Source organism: Carex rostrata, chromosome 2 (assembly GCF_964058835.1).
Source record: "Carex rostrata chromosome 2, lpCarRost1.2, whole genome shotgun sequence".
Lineage (NCBI taxonomy): Eukaryota > Viridiplantae > Streptophyta > Magnoliopsida > Poales > Cyperaceae > Carex > Carex rostrata.
Window position 1 is genome coordinate 18401661 of NC_135919.1, and position 17217 is coordinate 18418877.

General features: G+C 32.1%; 1 protein-coding gene and 2 non-coding genes across 3 annotated transcripts; 1 reads left to right on the forward strand and 2 right to left on the reverse strand.

Moving 5' to 3' along the window:
* Nucleotides 1-7101: 7101 nt before the first annotated feature.
* On the reverse strand, nt 7102-7241 carry LOC144550723 (small nucleolar RNA F1/F2/snoR5a). Its single transcript, XR_013510565.1, has one exon. It is a non-coding gene; the product is annotated as a small nucleolar RNA F1/F2/snoR5a (small nucleolar RNA).
* Nucleotides 7242-7479: 238 nt separating this feature from the next.
* Nucleotides 7480-7568, reverse strand: LOC144550725 (small nucleolar RNA U31b). Its single transcript, XR_013510567.1, has one exon. It is a non-coding gene; the product is annotated as a small nucleolar RNA U31b (small nucleolar RNA).
* Nucleotides 7569-8185: 617 nt separating this feature from the next.
* Nucleotides 8186-11351, forward strand: LOC144547132 (small ribosomal subunit protein cS23-like). The gene is made up of 2 exons (XM_078295728.1): nt 8186-8420; nt 10751-11351. The coding sequence occupies exons 1-2, from the start codon at nt 8244-8246 to the stop codon at nt 11027-11029; spliced, it is 456 nt and encodes a 151-aa protein (XP_078151854.1). The 5' UTR covers nt 8186-8243; the 3' UTR covers nt 11030-11351.
* The last annotated feature ends 5866 nt before the right edge of the window (nt 11352-17217 follow it).

Sequence of the window (17217 nt, forward strand, 5' to 3'; positions counted from 1 at the left end):
TGCCTCTATTGTGGATGAAGCAATGACAGATTGTTTAGCACTTTTCCACGATATTGCTCCTTCAGATAAAAGGAACAGATATCCAAAAGTAGACTTTCTACTGTCGAGACATCCAGCAAAATCTAAATCTGTATATCCGATCACTTCAAGTTGATGGGATCTCCTATATGTGAGCATGTAATTCTTTGTTCCTTGCAGGTACCTCAACACTTTCTTTGCAGCTTTCCAATGATCAATGCCAGGATTGCTTTGATATCTACCCAACATTCCAGTAGCAAAGCTAATATCTGGCCTTGTACATGTTTGCAGGTACATTAGACTTCCAACAACAGAAGCATATGGAATAGATTCCATCGCGTTACGTTCTACATCATTCTTTGGACATTGCATGAGACTAAATTTATCTCCTTTCTGAATTGGAACAATTCCAGCTGAGCATTTATCCATATGAAATCTCTCTAGAATTTTTTCAATATAAGCTTTCTGAGACAATCCCAACAAACCTTGTGACCTATCACGGAATATTTCAATTCCTATCACATAGGATGCCTCTTCCATATTTTTCATATCAAAATTCTTAGAGAGAAAATCTTTAGTCTCATGTAGTATGCCCAAATCATTAGCAGCAAGTAAGATATCATCAACATATAGGACTAAGATTATAAATTTGCTCCCACTGATCTTTTGATATATACACCTATCAACAGTGTTTTCATGAAAACCAAAAGATGTTATGGTATTATTGAACTTAATATACCATTGACGGGAAGCTTGTTTAAGTCCATATATTGACTTCTTAAGCTTACACACCATGTGACCTTTTCCTTCAATTGAGAAACCCTCAGGTTGATCCATATAAACTTCCTCCTCAAGATCTCCATTAAGAAATGCTGTTTTCACATCCATTTGGTGTAACTCTAAATCATAATGAGCCACCAAAGCCATAATTATTCTCAATGAGTCTTTCTTTGAGACGGGTGAAAATGTCTCTTTATAATCTATGTCTTCCTTTTGAGTATAACCCTTAGCAACAAGTCTAGCTTTATATCGTTCAATGTTGCCATTTGAGTCATACTTGGTCTTGTAGACCCATTTACAGCCGACTCGTTTACAATTCTTTGGCAACTCAACGAGATCCCATACTTTATTTTGTTCCATAGATTTTAACTCATCTTTCATGGCATTAATCCATTTATCAGACTCAATACTTTCTATAGCTTGTGAAAACGTAACCGGATCTTTATTGATTCCTAAATCATCTTCTTGTAAATAAATCACATAATCATTCGGAATAGCTGATCTTCTTTCTCTTTGAGACCTTCTTAATGGTATTCCTTGTGATTCATTTACATTAGATGATTGTGAGTTAGTTTCCTCATAGGATGTTTCATTAATCAAATGTTGTTCTATATTGCCAAATTTTTGTTCAGCAATTGGAACTGCATATGGAGTGTATGTGGATAAAGGAATACTTACAGGTAAATTAATATCTACCTTTATCTCATTAATATCCACATCTTGTCTTACATCACTCCCACTAACTTCACCATTCTCAATAAATTTTGCATTTCTGGTTTCTATGATTCTCGGACTATGATTAGGACAATAAAATATGTATCCTTTGGATTTCTCTGGGTAACCTATAAAGTAACCACTAATCGTTCGAGAATCCAATTTCTTTTCATGTGAATTATAAATTCGTGCTTCTGCTGGACAACCCCAAACATGCAGGTGCCTTAAATTAGGTTTCCTTCCAGTTCATAACTCAAAAGGAGTTTTTGAAACTGACTTACTAGGAACCCTATTTATTAGATAAACAACAGTTTTTAGTGCATACATCCACATTGATTTAGGTAATGACGAGTTACTCATCATACTCCTAACCATATCCATTAATGCCCGATTACGCCTTTCTGCTACACCATTTTGTTGAGGTGTGTCAGGCATAGTATATTGTGCAACTATACCATGTTTCTCGAGGAACTTTGCAAATGGACCAGGACATTGTCCAGTTTCATTATATTTTCCATAGTATTCACCACCTCTATCTGACCTTATGATTTTCACATTTTTCTCTAATTGTCTTTCAACTTCATTGACATATATCTCAAGAATATCAACCGCTTGAGATTTTTCTTTAATTAAATAAATATAACAATAACGTGAATAATCATCGATAAAGGTGATAAAATACTTTTCTCCACCAAAAGATGGAACATCAAAAGGTCCGCATATATCAGTGTGTATAATTTCAAGAAGCTTACTACTTCTTGTGGCTCCTTTCTTGTTATGTTTGGTTTGCTTTCCCTTAATGCAATCCACACATATACCAAGGTCAGTAAAATCCAAATTTGGAAGAATTTCATTCTTTACTAATCTTTCCATCCTTTCTTTGGAAATATGACCCAAACGTTTATGCCACAAAAAAGCAGACTTTTCATTTTCCATGCTACGTTTTATTCCAATATTATGATAAACTGTAAGTAAGGATTCAGTAAAAACATTATCAAGATTCAACTTATATAATCCATCACTAAGAATACCAGAACCAATTAGACAAGTATTCTTAAATAAACTGAAACCTTTATTTCCAAACTTAACAGAAAACCCAGAAACATCAAGTTTTGAGAGAGAAATCAAATTCCTAGAAATTGAAGGTACATAGAGAGTTTGGAACAGGTCTAAGTGATGACCAGTATCCAAAATTAAACGATAAGTTCCTATGCCTTCAATAGGAGCCTTCATACGATTTCCCATCAACAAAAAGCTCTCATTTGGATTTATGGTTTGGATCGAACTGAATCCCTGCATTATATTGGATATATGAGATGTAGCACCAGAATCAAGCCACCAAGTATTATTAGGAACTTCAGCTAAGTTTGATTCGAAACATACAAAAGTATTAATATTACCTTTCTTTTCGAACCAAGCTTTTCGTTTCAGACAATCTTTCTGATAGTGTCCAGTTTTATTACAAAAATGACACTTATCTGCCTTTTGTTCCTTCTTATCGGCATGTGAAGCTTTAGCAGCCAATTTCTTCTTTTTCTTATACTTGTTAGCCTTTTCCTTAGGTCGTTTACTAGCTCCTTGACCAACGAGGTTGACAGAATGACTCATTTGTTTCTTTAATCTCGATTCCTCCTGAGTAAGCATACTGGACAATTCACTAATATTCCATTTGTCCTTAATAATGTTATAATTAATTTGGAATGGTCCATACTCAGGAGGCAAAAAGTTAAGAATGAATTGCACTAAGAATGAGTCATCTACAGTCATCCCCAAAGATTTTAGCCTTGCTGCGATATTTGTCATCTCAATGATATGCTCTTGCATACTCCGCGACCCAGTAAACTTAATGGTCGTGAGTTCTACCATAAGAGTACCAGCGAGTGACTTATCTGCAGAACGAAATCTTTCTTCCACAAATTGAATATATTCCTTAGCACTTTCTGTTTGTGGAATAGTAGTCTTAATGTTGTTGGCAATAGTCATTCGCATAAACATAAGGCTTAATCTGTTAGACCGTGTCCAAGCTTTATGATATAACTTTTCTTCCTCACTGCTTTCATCAGTAATAGCAGTAGGTTGTTTTTTCAATAGTGCCAAGTCAAGATCCAAAACACCTAAGTGGAATTTGACTTGTTCGCACCATTCAGAAAAGTTTAATCCATTAAACATAATAACAGAAGAAGCATGCGAATGAAGCGAAACAGCTGAAAATTAATACAAAGAATGCTCATAAATAATAACGTAATAGATTCATAAAATAAATCGTAAAATATATTATAATTCTCCTTTGAGTAGATACTATAATATATTATCATAATTTTATCAATGGTTGCCTTTTGGGCCAGTTACTATTACACACGAAATCACAACCAGGTAAGTTCCCAGGAAAATCAGGGATCACCATGGATCTCTTTGAGTTCCGATTTTCCTAGACAGAACTTGCCTTAGACATTGTTTTATCCGTAGTATCGCAACAGTTCTTACTAGGGCAAACCATTAAAAATGCCATAAAAATTTTATTAGGTAATCAAATATGTTTAGCCAAATATACATGTTATCTTTGGATATACAAAATACATTTGACCAAAATATTATTTTACCTACTTTATGCTTACTAATCATAGAATTATAAATTATCTTTGGGTAATTCCCGAAGTTCTAAAGATAAGTAAACGTCAATTTATCCATATTCTTTTCTATAATAGGCATTCTAACATTATTATGGATAAGTGACTATTTTATGCATGATATACAAAATATATATATAATAAATTATTTTAGTTCGGCCACTTTGGTGACAACAAACTATATAACAAACTTGGATCCATAATATTTCATATATATATTTTAAATCATTCTAGTTTGGTCACTTTGGTGACAACAAACTATAAAGCATATAACATAAGATCATGCATATATGTAATAATATTATTGGCTACACAATATTTAATTTACTGACTAAAAACTTGAGGCTTAATTGTCTTTATAATTTCTTTAGTTTTTATGTTTTTGACCGTTTAATTTCTAGCACTTATTTTAATTAAAAGGTAATAACAACACTAAGCTAATGAATTGACAAACTATCATGATATTTACTCCACATAAATTAACTTAAATTTATAAACGTAATATAAATTTATATCAAGGTACTGTTTTTGTTTTTATTGTATTAATTAGGTCTCATAACTAGCACCGTAATATAAATTTTACAAATAAAATTACTAGCATGGGTTTAACTTCAATTGTTTTGTAATTATCAAAATTACAAACACCATGATATAAACTTAAGTGATATAGATATTTATCGACTGATGCGCAGTAAAAACAAAATACTCAGAAAATATAAGTTACCTATTTCTCTGTTTCGAGACCCATTCAAAGGTTTTAAGTTTATGTGGTCATCCAAAACAATTAATATTCTTATACATATAGAGAGAACCGGAATATATTCTACACCATCAATTATGCACTAAAAAAAAAATAAAGTATGGCTATATTCTATGGTGCCTCATAAATTGGACAGATTAATAAGTTCAAAACCTTAGGCTCTGATACCACATGTAAGTTTCTATGCATTAACATAGACTAGACATAATCCTTAGGATCTTGAACAATATAATTGTCACAAACATAAAATTACCTGATGCGGAAGATGCAGCCATGCTACTTCAACTTGGTGTATAAACGGTTTCTCTCCCTTGACCCTCTTTCTCTTAATGTTACAAACCTTTGAGATGGAAATATTTGTGTGTAACCTCTAATGGGTAGGGATAGGACCTATTTATACTTGTTTAGCATTAATCTGGTACGTCCATCAAATACCAAATGGATGGATTAGATTTAGTGTGCTATTAATAGTGGCAAACCAAAAGAATTGAAACTCTCAATATTCATGACACTAAGAGTTGCACAATTTATTTGGTGACCTTAAGAGACTAAAAACTCTCAACACATTTACATCCATTATCTAGGTCACTTAATTGGAATTAATCTAACACAGAATTCATATATCCTCTGAGGTAACAAAATATTTCTGTTTAGATCTGAATTGTCCGATCAGAATCTGAATCAATTCGACTCGATGTGGAGTATACTGGACCTCTCTAATATTTGTGTGGATTTTGATCAAAAGGTTTGGATCTAAACAGAAATGCCCTGTTAAAGTGATATGAATTCTTCGGCACACGGGTATTTTTTCAAATTAAATTCCCAGATGGTTAACTTTTTCCCTTTCAACGGTGAGTGCCCATGAAAAAAAAAAAATTGGGTCAGAGTTTTTTTTTTTTTTTTTTTATCCAATTCGCGGTGCTGCTTGGCTGTTTCATTGAATTGACCATTCATTAATCATTGATACTGGCGGAGTTGTTTCACCAAATTCATTAATTTGACCATTTTGTTAAGTTCATTAAATTGTGATTAAGTTAAAATAGTCTAAAATACATTAATATAAGTGAATTGAAACATAAGATTAAAAATAACTTCAAAAAACATTTCAACATTAACATAATAATTGACAAATACAAAACTAAAAATAATTAAATAAAACAGAATTTAAAAGTATATGAAATTTTAATTGAACAAACTACAAGATCAATATAATAAGTTATTATTTCGACGTCTAACATAACTATACTATGTAAGTCTAGCAATTTTATCTTTTTTTTTTTTATTTCTTGTTTAACGTTAATTGTTAAGTCTTTTAACAGCTTCGTTGTACTCTTCATCGCTATGCCGTACATTCGTATATAATAAAATTGTGTATAACATGCATGCTTGAATTATGTCCGCTTGTGTATCAATTGTGTGATATGTTTCAATTTTTAAAATGAGAAGTTGTCATTTATCACTATGCATTGCGTGATCAATTCACTATAATATCACTTTACAGTGTATAAACGATTCAATCATTTAATTTTTTTAAGAATCTAATATGTACAATTATATTAATTTGAACTAGTACCTGGTATCAATACAAGTAATATAATTTGATTTTAGCATTACATCTTCTATAAAAATAAAAAATAAAATAAAAACTAACTTCATATCAAATTTTCTATGTAATTTCCGAACATCTATATTATAATATTTTTATATGTTAAAAATTTACAAATTGATATTCCCATACGTAAAATCTAATTGTTTACAAACATTACATGGTTTGATCATTTTTGTTACAAACATCATACCTCAAGGTAATTGTTTTTATTTAAAAATGTTGTTTTACTTGGGCATCTGTTTCATACTTTAATGTTCCCAAGTCAGCTTTAAAAAAAAGTTTGTTAAATTAACAAGTTCAAAATTGTATTGTGCATATAATTTTTGTAGAGAATATTAGCTAATCTTCTATCAACAAAGATCCTTCGTACCAAACAAATATGCCATTTCCGTCGGGTAAGATGATATTTGGACAATAACATATCTATAAATTTATTTTTAATTGCAATTTTGTCTAATTTTAAGAAAATTATTGTTGTCAAAATAATATCGAGAATATCAAAAGAGACATATTAAATAGAGATCATAAAATGGAGAAATATTAAATAGAGATCATCATAGAAAAGTAGCAGGTAAAGATTTTAGAAGTCTAAAACATGTAAACAGGTCAAAAGTAACTGCAAGCTCATAAAAGGAGCAACCAGTGTCGCAAGTAGTGTAAATTTTTATCTGCCAATCTTACGAGGTAGCTAGCTACTGAATTTAAGCAAGGTACGAGATACCTCATGGCATTTCCTATACTATAGTTTCAAAATATCCTACTCAAAAACTCGAAAAAGTAACAATTTCATTTTTAGAAAATCAACAGTGCGTAAGATCTCAGCCGAAAGATGGTGATAAATGTTTGCAATAATCACGGTGAATCATCAATTGGACACAGTTTGCATCACGGAGGGAGAACGCACTGTTGATTAAGCAAGAACAAATTTCACGAAGACTGAAAATAACAGATAAAAACAGAGGAAAAAGGTGGATTCAGATAGAAATAGTCAATCACCATGGACCCGCCATCTTTTGATGCGGATCTAAGACTGGGGCGACAATCAAATATCATCATTTTCCACAAAACCACAAAACAATCTCTTCCCATTCATCAGATCTATAATGTTTGTCAGTGAAAAAGAAACTACGGTTTTACCAACATTTACTGAGAAGAAACTGTAGGCTCCGAGTCGCCGATGAGGTACAATACGGCGAGATAGAACTAGGGTTTATATAAAGAGAAGAAACGGCTAAGCGTCTCTGTTCGTGTCGATCTCTATTCTCTAGACAGATATTGAGCCTCTCGGACCACTCAAAACAACTAATGGATTACCTTTGAGAAATAGCACCCAAAACAAATTTTGAGTTTAGATCTGGATCGCCTGATCAGAATCCCGACCAATCCGGTCTAAAGTGGAATGCACAAAAATCCTTTTAATATTCGTACTAAAACAGATTGAACAGTCCGAATCTAATCTCAAAATTTGAGTTAACTCAGGTGATATGAATTTATCCAACAGTAGGATTGTTCCTTGTACCGTAGTCTATATTTGGGCCCAATAAGCCCAAAAGGCCCATACCAGCAGTAATGGATTACATTGGAGAAATTGTTGTTCCTTGTACCAGTTGACCGTATATAATTTGAGCCCAATAAGCCCAAACACACACTTTAAACCTGCTCTTATCCCTTTCTCCTCTCTTTTCTTCCGAAGCCACACCAGCAAGTGAAGAGGAGTAAGAGGGCTCTCAATCTCATGGCACTCTCTCTCCTACTGCTAAAACCCTGCTCCCTTTCTCTCTCCTCGCCTCAGTCTCTATATCTTCATAAGAGGAAATCTCTTTCTCTCTCTGTTCGATCAGCGCCTGATGCCTCCTCAAGCTCCACTGATACCGCTCCAGAAAATACAACACAAAATGTACCAGAAAAACAGGTAAATGTTGCTTCTTTATTGTCTCAACCTTTAATTTTTTTTCTTCTCAATAGTGGGTACTGTCTACAGTTTTTCAGTTGCAAAACTTAATAACCAAATTTCTGGTAAATATTTAAATAAAGTTTTCAAATAAGTAGTACCAAAATAAATCTATACTGGTTATTGCGGTACTGGTACGAAATGATAAACTACTTGGGTGTTATACCTGAGTTTCCTTTTATGTGATTGCTTGATTGGTCTCTCCATCCTTTAGAATTGATTGAAAACCCATGTACTATCGTTTAAGCTTCGTACCAGTACCATGTAAATGTTGATTGCGGTACAGGTAAATATTGCTTCTTTAGTGGTTTTTACATCTCAATAGTGAAAATGAGTATTTCTACCAATTAAAGATGAATCAATTGGTGGGTACTGTCTTCAGTTTTTCAGTTGCAAAACTTAGAAATCATATTTCTGGTAAATATTTTAAGTGAAAAGGACTTTGCACTACCCTATTGAGCACTGAAGGAGCCAGGTAGAGCTAATGCCTACCCTGGATATTGAAAACTATTCTTAGATCTTCCTCCCCTTTTCTTCTGTGCATATTTTCTTTGAATTTTGGTCTATTTTCTGAGGAAGGGGACAATGAGATTGTGGAAAAAATATCGAATGGACATGGTACACATGAGCCTAAGAACTATTATCATAAAAAAATTCTGTGAACTGAGTTTAAATGAGAAAATCTACGGTTGGGTTTCATTTCTAGCCTACCCCAACTTGTTTATGCTTGGTTGTTGTTGTTGTTGTTGAGTTTAAATGAGAAAATGGCAGAAGGGTGGGGCCCGTGGTCAGAATAAATGAACGACAGGGCATCAAATTCCCTTTCTTTCTTCTTCTCCATTGCAACCAAACCCTGGAACAGATCATTTCCACTGTTCTCTCCCATTTCCTTTCTTCATCTCCATTCCTGTGTGTGGAGGACACCTCCATTTCCGCTAATTTTTATTTTCTAGTTTTATTTTAATTGTTGTCATGTTTTTTTTGCTACTTTTTGTTTCTCTTTATTTTCTTTTTTTTTCTATACTTTTGCTCTTATAAGATATGGTTAATCATGAGATTAATTTTATGAAAATTCTAATGAGTTTGAACCCGATTAGCTAATGGATTTGAACCCGATTGACTATTTTCTAATACTGGTACTAGCCAATATCAGTGTTATTTAGCGTACTGGTGCACACTACTTCTTCCCTACCATGACAAAAATCTTGGATCCGCCCATAGTTATAACTTTGCTTGATAGTTATTGTGGTACTGGTAGAAAACAAAAAACTTTTTGCATGTTATGCATGTTTTTTCTTATTTATTTGATTGCTTAATTGGTCTTTCTTTCCTTTAAAATTTGATTAAAAACCCATGTACAATCGATCAAGCTGGATACAGGTACCATGTGGCACCTGCCATTTACTGGTATAAATAGTGGTATAATGGCCCTTGGTTCTGACCCAACTGCTCCCAGTCATTTTTTTTATTGATGCTAGTACGAGTCCGGATCCTCTGAAGCAACTCAAATTTTGAGTTTAGATCCGATCTGTCTGATCAAAATCCGGGCCAATCTGGCCTGAGGTGAATGCATGTGGCCCCTTTAATATTCGTGCCAAAACAGATCTGACAGTTCGGATCTAAACTCAAAATTTGAGTTACTTTAGGTAATATGAATATTACTACTTTGGATTGAAAACTTTTGTTAGGATGTAAGTGTTTAAACAGTGTCTCCCAGTTTGTTATTTTTGATAATCTTCATTTTACAATAGAAAACTTGCTTCTCTGTAAATTAAGTCAAACCGTTCGATATTTACCCTGTACCCGTTACACAATTAGCATTTGGGAAACTAGTAGTTGGTCCATCAATAGTTCCTAAAATATTTTATGAGTGAGCATAATAGTAATATGCATATTACGCATCGGCCCGTGTTATAGACCCATATCTCTATTTTCAAATTTCAATCAGTCAATCCGAACTGTTAAACATGATATTCATATGAAAATGTGTTTGGAGGCCAAAGTTTACAATATTTAGAATTTTTTTACTATTGTTTAGATAGGTAGAAAATCACTCCAGAATTTTATATGAAGTGATTTTCTACCAATCTAAAAAAATTAAAAATTCTGAAAATTGTAAAATTTGGTCTGCAAGTAGATCATGTTGAGTGGTTCAGATCTACTGTTTGTACTTCGAAAATGGATATATGAGTCCATAGTACAGACTGCTCTGTAGCATGCATATCACTCTATATATATTGTCTCATTCACTTTTAATTAAATGTGAAGTTTTGAAATTACATGATTTGTAGAAAATGCAAGTGGTGGTAAAAGTCATGGAAAGATCACGACTTGTCTTAAAATTTCTATGGATGGAGAAAAACCTTGGCCTGGCATTAGACCAGGTCGTACCGGGCCACGGCACAATACCGATAAGCCCGTACTACTTTTGGCCAATGGAGGATGCTTGGGACGTGCTCAAGGCCAAGTTGGAGCGGCCCTGGATCCCTAAAAAGCGTAGAACCGCTCTTCTCAATCAAGCAACTGATATCATTAATTTATGGCAACAGAACATTGCTGAGTCCCAATAGTAAAGGGTTTTCCTTTTTCTTTTTCTTTTTCTTTTAATTTTGTTTTTCTTATAGAGTCCATGAGCTTGTTCGTATTTATTTTGTTTAAAAAATGGTGCTAGTATTTTGTCTAAACAAGATTATTTTGTTCTCTTTTTCATGTAGGTTTTGATAATATGTATTAGTAGTTGTGTAGGTTAGAGATAGTGAAATTGAGGGGTAGTTTAAGGACTGTAATAGTAATGATTGATGTGCATGTAATTGTTAGTACCAAAGAGTTTGATTACTTTATACATAATTAGAATGTAAAATTTATTTTTCATCAATGGAATTAGTGGCGTTATGCCACTTGAGAATTCATATATATGTAACAAAGTTGTTCTTCGGATGGTGCAAGAAAGGCATCAAAGAAAATCAGGCAATTGGAATTGGAGTTGCAAAAGGTGCAGCAGATGGTATTGAAAGTACTCGAGGCGGAAAGTGTAAATGGAATTACAGCAAGTGTTGTGCCATTGCCAAAGAGATCAAAGGTTCTTTTAGTAGAATATCTCAGTGGTTGCATGCGATTCAAAACGCATGAAGATTAGTTGCATTTGCATGCATGTTCTTTTGATTATATGCCGCTTATTGTATAGTTTGATTCATCAATTCCTTGTATTCACTGTGAGGTAATTTGAAGAGTGTTCGTCAACTTCAACAAAATCAAGCAAATAATATTATCAAATTAATCTTTTTTTTTTAAATTGCTTGGTAGTGGCTACCAATTATCAAATTAATCTCTCTATAAATTAACTAGTCGGATTTCAAATTGCATCAGGTTTAACATGTATATATAATATATAAACTATAGAGAATACACACACAATTTAATTTTTGGGGTAATATTATACGAGGTCTCAAAATTTGTAGTTTGTGACAAGTTGGTTTCCGAACTTTAAATTTTGAAAATCATGCGATGATTGACAAGGACCGCCCCACCCCATGAACTTATTTACTATTTTCTTCAAATAATATTTAAAACTTGCACATATTTTAATTAGAGCAATTTTAAAAATATATATCAACTTTTATACATAAAATAGTTGTAATATAAGATACCTCTGAAAAGAGTAAGAAAATAAGCACTGAGGCCTTCCAATCTTTCTGTTTTGAAACTCATATAAAAACACAAATGGTACGAATTAATATGCATGCTAGCTAGAGCAACACTGATACCGGCTGGGACCATTTTTGCAAGGGTGCCTAGACAGATTAATTGCAAGGAAGCATTATATCTAATTTTTTGCTCTTGCCTAATTTTGCCTAACAAATAACGGCTGCATGCATGTAATCGGCCGGGTAGTGCAATTAAGTATATCCTATAATAATATTGACTCTTCAGTCAACCAAATGTTTGCTATTGCTTATATTGGGGTGTGAACGAGAGCTATATATGACCATATATTATTAATTTAAGATCATCATCTAAAAAATATATGGAACCTTTAATTTGTTCCGCTATCACTTGCTTTTTGATAAAAGGTGCTAGTATTTTTCACGCGCCTTTTAACCAAACAAATAAATAAAAAGATAATACTCGTCTGCTAATGTTATTTTCTATGAACACAAACTTCAAACCATCTAACATATCTTAATATTCATAGGAATCTTCTAATTAATCAGATTTCAAACTTGTTATCTTTTATATAAAGAGAGTTATATTTTGCCATTAAATAAAAAAAACTAATCTTTTTTGTCAAGTATTAATAACTGAGTGAGGCTACAGTACTGTACATAGCTAACATTGATATGTACTGTGAATATATATTTTTATCTACCTAAAAATAGTAAAAAAGCTCGAATAATATAAAAGTTGGCTACAAGCACGTTTTCATATAGACATTATATTGAATTGTTTGAATTAAATATTTAATTTTTTTTAAAAAAAATATGTATCCATATTACGGATCAATATCATAGCTCACTCTTAATTATGTATATATTTAATAAAATTTACCACTTTGATTATCTCAGCGACGAAGCCATATAAAACCAGAAGGTAGACAATTAGATCATTGTGAAATCATGTTTCGAATTAAGTTAGATCAAAAGTCAGCATTGAGGACAAGAGTGTGGCAAAATTTCAGCGTAAATAATTCTTGTTAAAATTATGAAAACATATATTTCTACAATTATTTTATTATAGATATACTTGCACAAGTACATTTAAAAAATATATATATTTAATTAGATGTGAGCAGGTGTCTCACTATGACCAGGGCAAATCTACGGCATTGGCCAGTGGTGTTTAGCTAATCTTATGATTTAATTTTTTTACATATAGTTAATTCTTCTCATAAGATATTAAATATGTGCCAGTAATTTGCGGTGATTATAATTTCAGTTTGTGTTTATGAAGATCTGAGTTTAAATTCCACTATCACATATTGTGTGTTTTTATGTTTCAGTCTCTCAATTTATTTATTTTTATTTTACCTCGGATCGTGACTCTCCTATGTTGCATGGAATTATATTTTATGATATCCAAACTGTTTCCAAAGAATTTATATCCTCAAAAGCGTTCGAAAAATTCAAACATGAATCAAACGAACGAAATCTGATCGAAATTTAACTTCATTAAAATTGTTAATATTAATTTCAGCCCATCCACCTTTTCCAAAATGCAACTGCAGACACCGCGTTGGATGCATTCCAATGCTGTTGAGAGTATAAAACTGTTTTAACCTAGAATGCCTTTGGGTTAGTGCTTTTTATTTAATGTTTCATGGAGTATATTTGAAAAATAAAAAACACATATATTGTTACATCGATCAATCCGAATCATTTCTCTATTTAAGTTCTCGAAGTGTGCGTTTTTTTTACCCAAATGTGTTGTGTTGAGAATAGTTCGTCAGAAATAGCAGTTATTCCTGAGTTAGCGCTATTTCTGTGTCACCCAAATGTACCCGAACTGAATTGTATCCTTCACTTTTTGTAAAATTAAGAACAATAGAAAGCACCATATATATATCTCCATTATATTATTAAGCACATTGGGTGTCCGATCCGCCAACAACTACGATTGAAAGATGAAACTTCGGATTTGATCTCAGCCATCCAATTACATAATTTGTCTTCTTTAGATTAAATACATCCGTTTTATGTATAGAAGTCTAAATTTAGTTAAAAACATACTCACCACATGTGCTGTCACACGATACGTTACAATTAAAATTGAAAAAACTCTGAAATTTAGTGATATATTTATCCGTTTTCTTATTTCATTGTTTCCATATTTCTCATCTTCAATTGAGAAAACTCCACCTTCCATTTTCTTATTCTTTGTTTCCTTGCTTCTTCTTCGTTTCTATACAGATCACAATGAAAATCATTTTTTTTTTATTTCCTTATTTCTCTTTCTTATTTAGAATATATTTCCAATATATAATATATCAATGTGTGTGTGTGTGTGTGTATTCTAAATTGGAAACAAAGAAGAAGAATAATAATATAAATTGGAAACAAAGAAGAATATAAATTGAAACATGTGTGTGAATATATATTTCTCTTATAATATGTGTGTATGTGTATCCTATACATACACACGATAACACTTTTTATTTATGTTTTTTGACATCATATTATATGTTGATATTAAATTGTTGTACGATATTTGATATTAGATTCGAATCGAGCTATTATTTAATATCATTGGTACTTAAAAATAAAGAATCATCACATCATCAAATTATTATCAGAGATCACAATTAAAGTTAATTAAAAATACAACATCATATAAATTTTCTATTAACATGTGTCTTAATTTTTGAATAATTATTATTATTTTCTTTGATATTTTTTTTTCTTATAATATGTCTCCGTTGCAACGCACGGGTATGATACTAGTATATATATAGAGAGATAGGCTAATATGCTTTCGATAGCATATGGGCCGAAATACACAGGGTCCAAATTTAAATTTTCAAAATTCAAAAAGTCGATCTGAACTGTTCATCTTGTTCTCCATTTAATATGTGCTTAGAGACCAAATTTTACATTTTTCTGAATTTTTTTACTATTTATTAAGTCACTTTGAAAATTGCTGATCCAACGGTAGCTTAACAAAACAGTAAAACCGTTGGATCAATGATTTTCAAAGTGGCTTAATAAATAGTAAAAAAATCAGAAAAATGTAAAATTTTGTCTCCAAGCACATACTAATATGGAGAACAAGATGAACGGTTTGGATCGGCTATTTGAACTTTGAATCCAGTGATTTATAGTTTAATGCATAAAGATATCTATGCATTGCAATGTATGATAGTCTTACTCATATAGAGTATATATATATTTAAAAAGGCAAAATGCCCGTTGATGAAACATGAGTCTTACCAAAAAAATAAAGAAAAACACAAAAGAAGCACCATAGATATACTTCTACTTGATAAATTTGGAATCATTATAAAAAATTTATAAAGAAAGTTAAAACTGTCATTGTGTCGTTCATTACTCGAAAATTATGTACATAAATATTAATTAAATGTAAAATATTGGTTATTAGTTACAAGTCGACAAAAATAGATTATTGTAATTGACATAATTATCTGATGAACGACTCATAGTTATCAAAAATCGAATCATATTGATATAATGGAATATGCTAGCATGCTACGCGTAGCATAGCTCCCTTCTGTGCAACAGTTCAATATTCGACTTTTCAAAATCCTAACGGTTGATCCGAACCGTTCATCTTGTTCTCTATGTTAATATGTGTTCGGAAACCAAATTTTACATTTTTTGAAATTTGTTTACTATATTTTTATATTTATTGAAAATCGATGTTTTTAGCAAATATGGACTATAAGAAAACAGAGATTTTCAATAAATCTAAAAAAATAGTAAAAAAATTTCAAAAAATGTAAAATTTGGTCTCCAAACATATATTAATATGAAGAACAAGATAAACAGTTCGGATCGACCATTAGAATTTTAAAAAGTCAAATATTAAGCCGTTGCACAGAGGAGAGCTATGCTACGCGTAGCATGCTAGAATATTCTTTGATATAATATCTCCATAAATTTAAGGTTCTTTAAACTATAGTTTATTGATGTGGTTAAATGTTGATCGGTGTACATGGAATTTAATGCGGACCTCATCACCTCAGTACAGTGCACGAATTTTGAGAGAAAAATTTAATGCGGACCTCTGTACAGTGCACGAATTTTGAGAGATCTTCACGCGCCTGGCCTCTTTACCCCCTTTACAAATTGACAAATATTTTAATCAACAATAGTAATTAGTCAACTTCGATTAAGAAAAAGTGGGTGGGCCGTGGGCCACTAATGGGCCTTTCTTTAACAAACCACAGGAGTTATTTAATTATTTTTCCAGCAGCAAATCCAATGGAAAGTTGCCTAAAAAAAACTTAATTTGACCGTATTATGGACCCTTTGACTTAATTAGTTCTGGATTCAAATCCTCTCTTCTCTCTTTCTCTCCCTCCTCATGGCGTCTTGCCTAAGTTTGGCAAGCAGCACATGAGAGTATGAGACTACCAGAGCAAGAGACAAAGACAAAGATATCTTACAAGAGACTTGAAAGGATTTGAGTTACAAAGTCAAAGGTGCCACCTTTTGAACTAAGCAACTATTTAAATGCACCATATTCTTCTCTGGTTGATTCCCATCCTCTCATTTTCTAATATAATCTATCAGCTCACTTCATATTCAGGCAAGACCCATCAATTTCTTGTGAGGTGTTGTAGCTTCTAATCTCCGTGATATTTTTGAAACCAAAGGTCCGTTCGTAGACATTCTCTTATTTCGAAGTTTTGACGTGGTGATGAATCTTTTTTTTGGTTAATGTGCCTCTGATATCTTGAGATTCGGGTCTCTTTTAATCGTCGAATCTTTACTCCACTTGAACCCAGTGTGTTATCGTTTCTTCAAAAACAAATATCAAACCGTTGAATACTTCTATTTGTAATATATTAAATTTATTTACCTAAGTAATAAACAGTAGTAGGTAATTCAATAATTAACACCCCACCTAATATTCTTCTAATATTTACATTGTTTATTGATCTGTTATCTCTACCTTCGATTCGCACATTTCATACTGTTAGATAGATTGTATGCTCTCTATGTTTCTTCCTAGAACTTCATTTATTTTTCTTCTCTCAAAATACATACATATATTTTTTTCTCTCTTTCTCTGACACTTGGCTGGG

What these genes read in the sequence shown, in the direction of transcription:
- LOC144547132 (XM_078295728.1), top strand. Translation starts at nt 8,244, where the DNA reads ATGGCACTCTCTCTCCTACTGCTAAAACCCTGCTCCCTTTCTCTCTCC. An exon ending in AAAATGTACCAGAAAAACAG is followed by an intron (nt 8,421 to 10,750) that starts GTAAATGTTGCT and finishes CATGATTTGTAG; the next exon opens with AAAATGCAAGTGGTGGTAAA.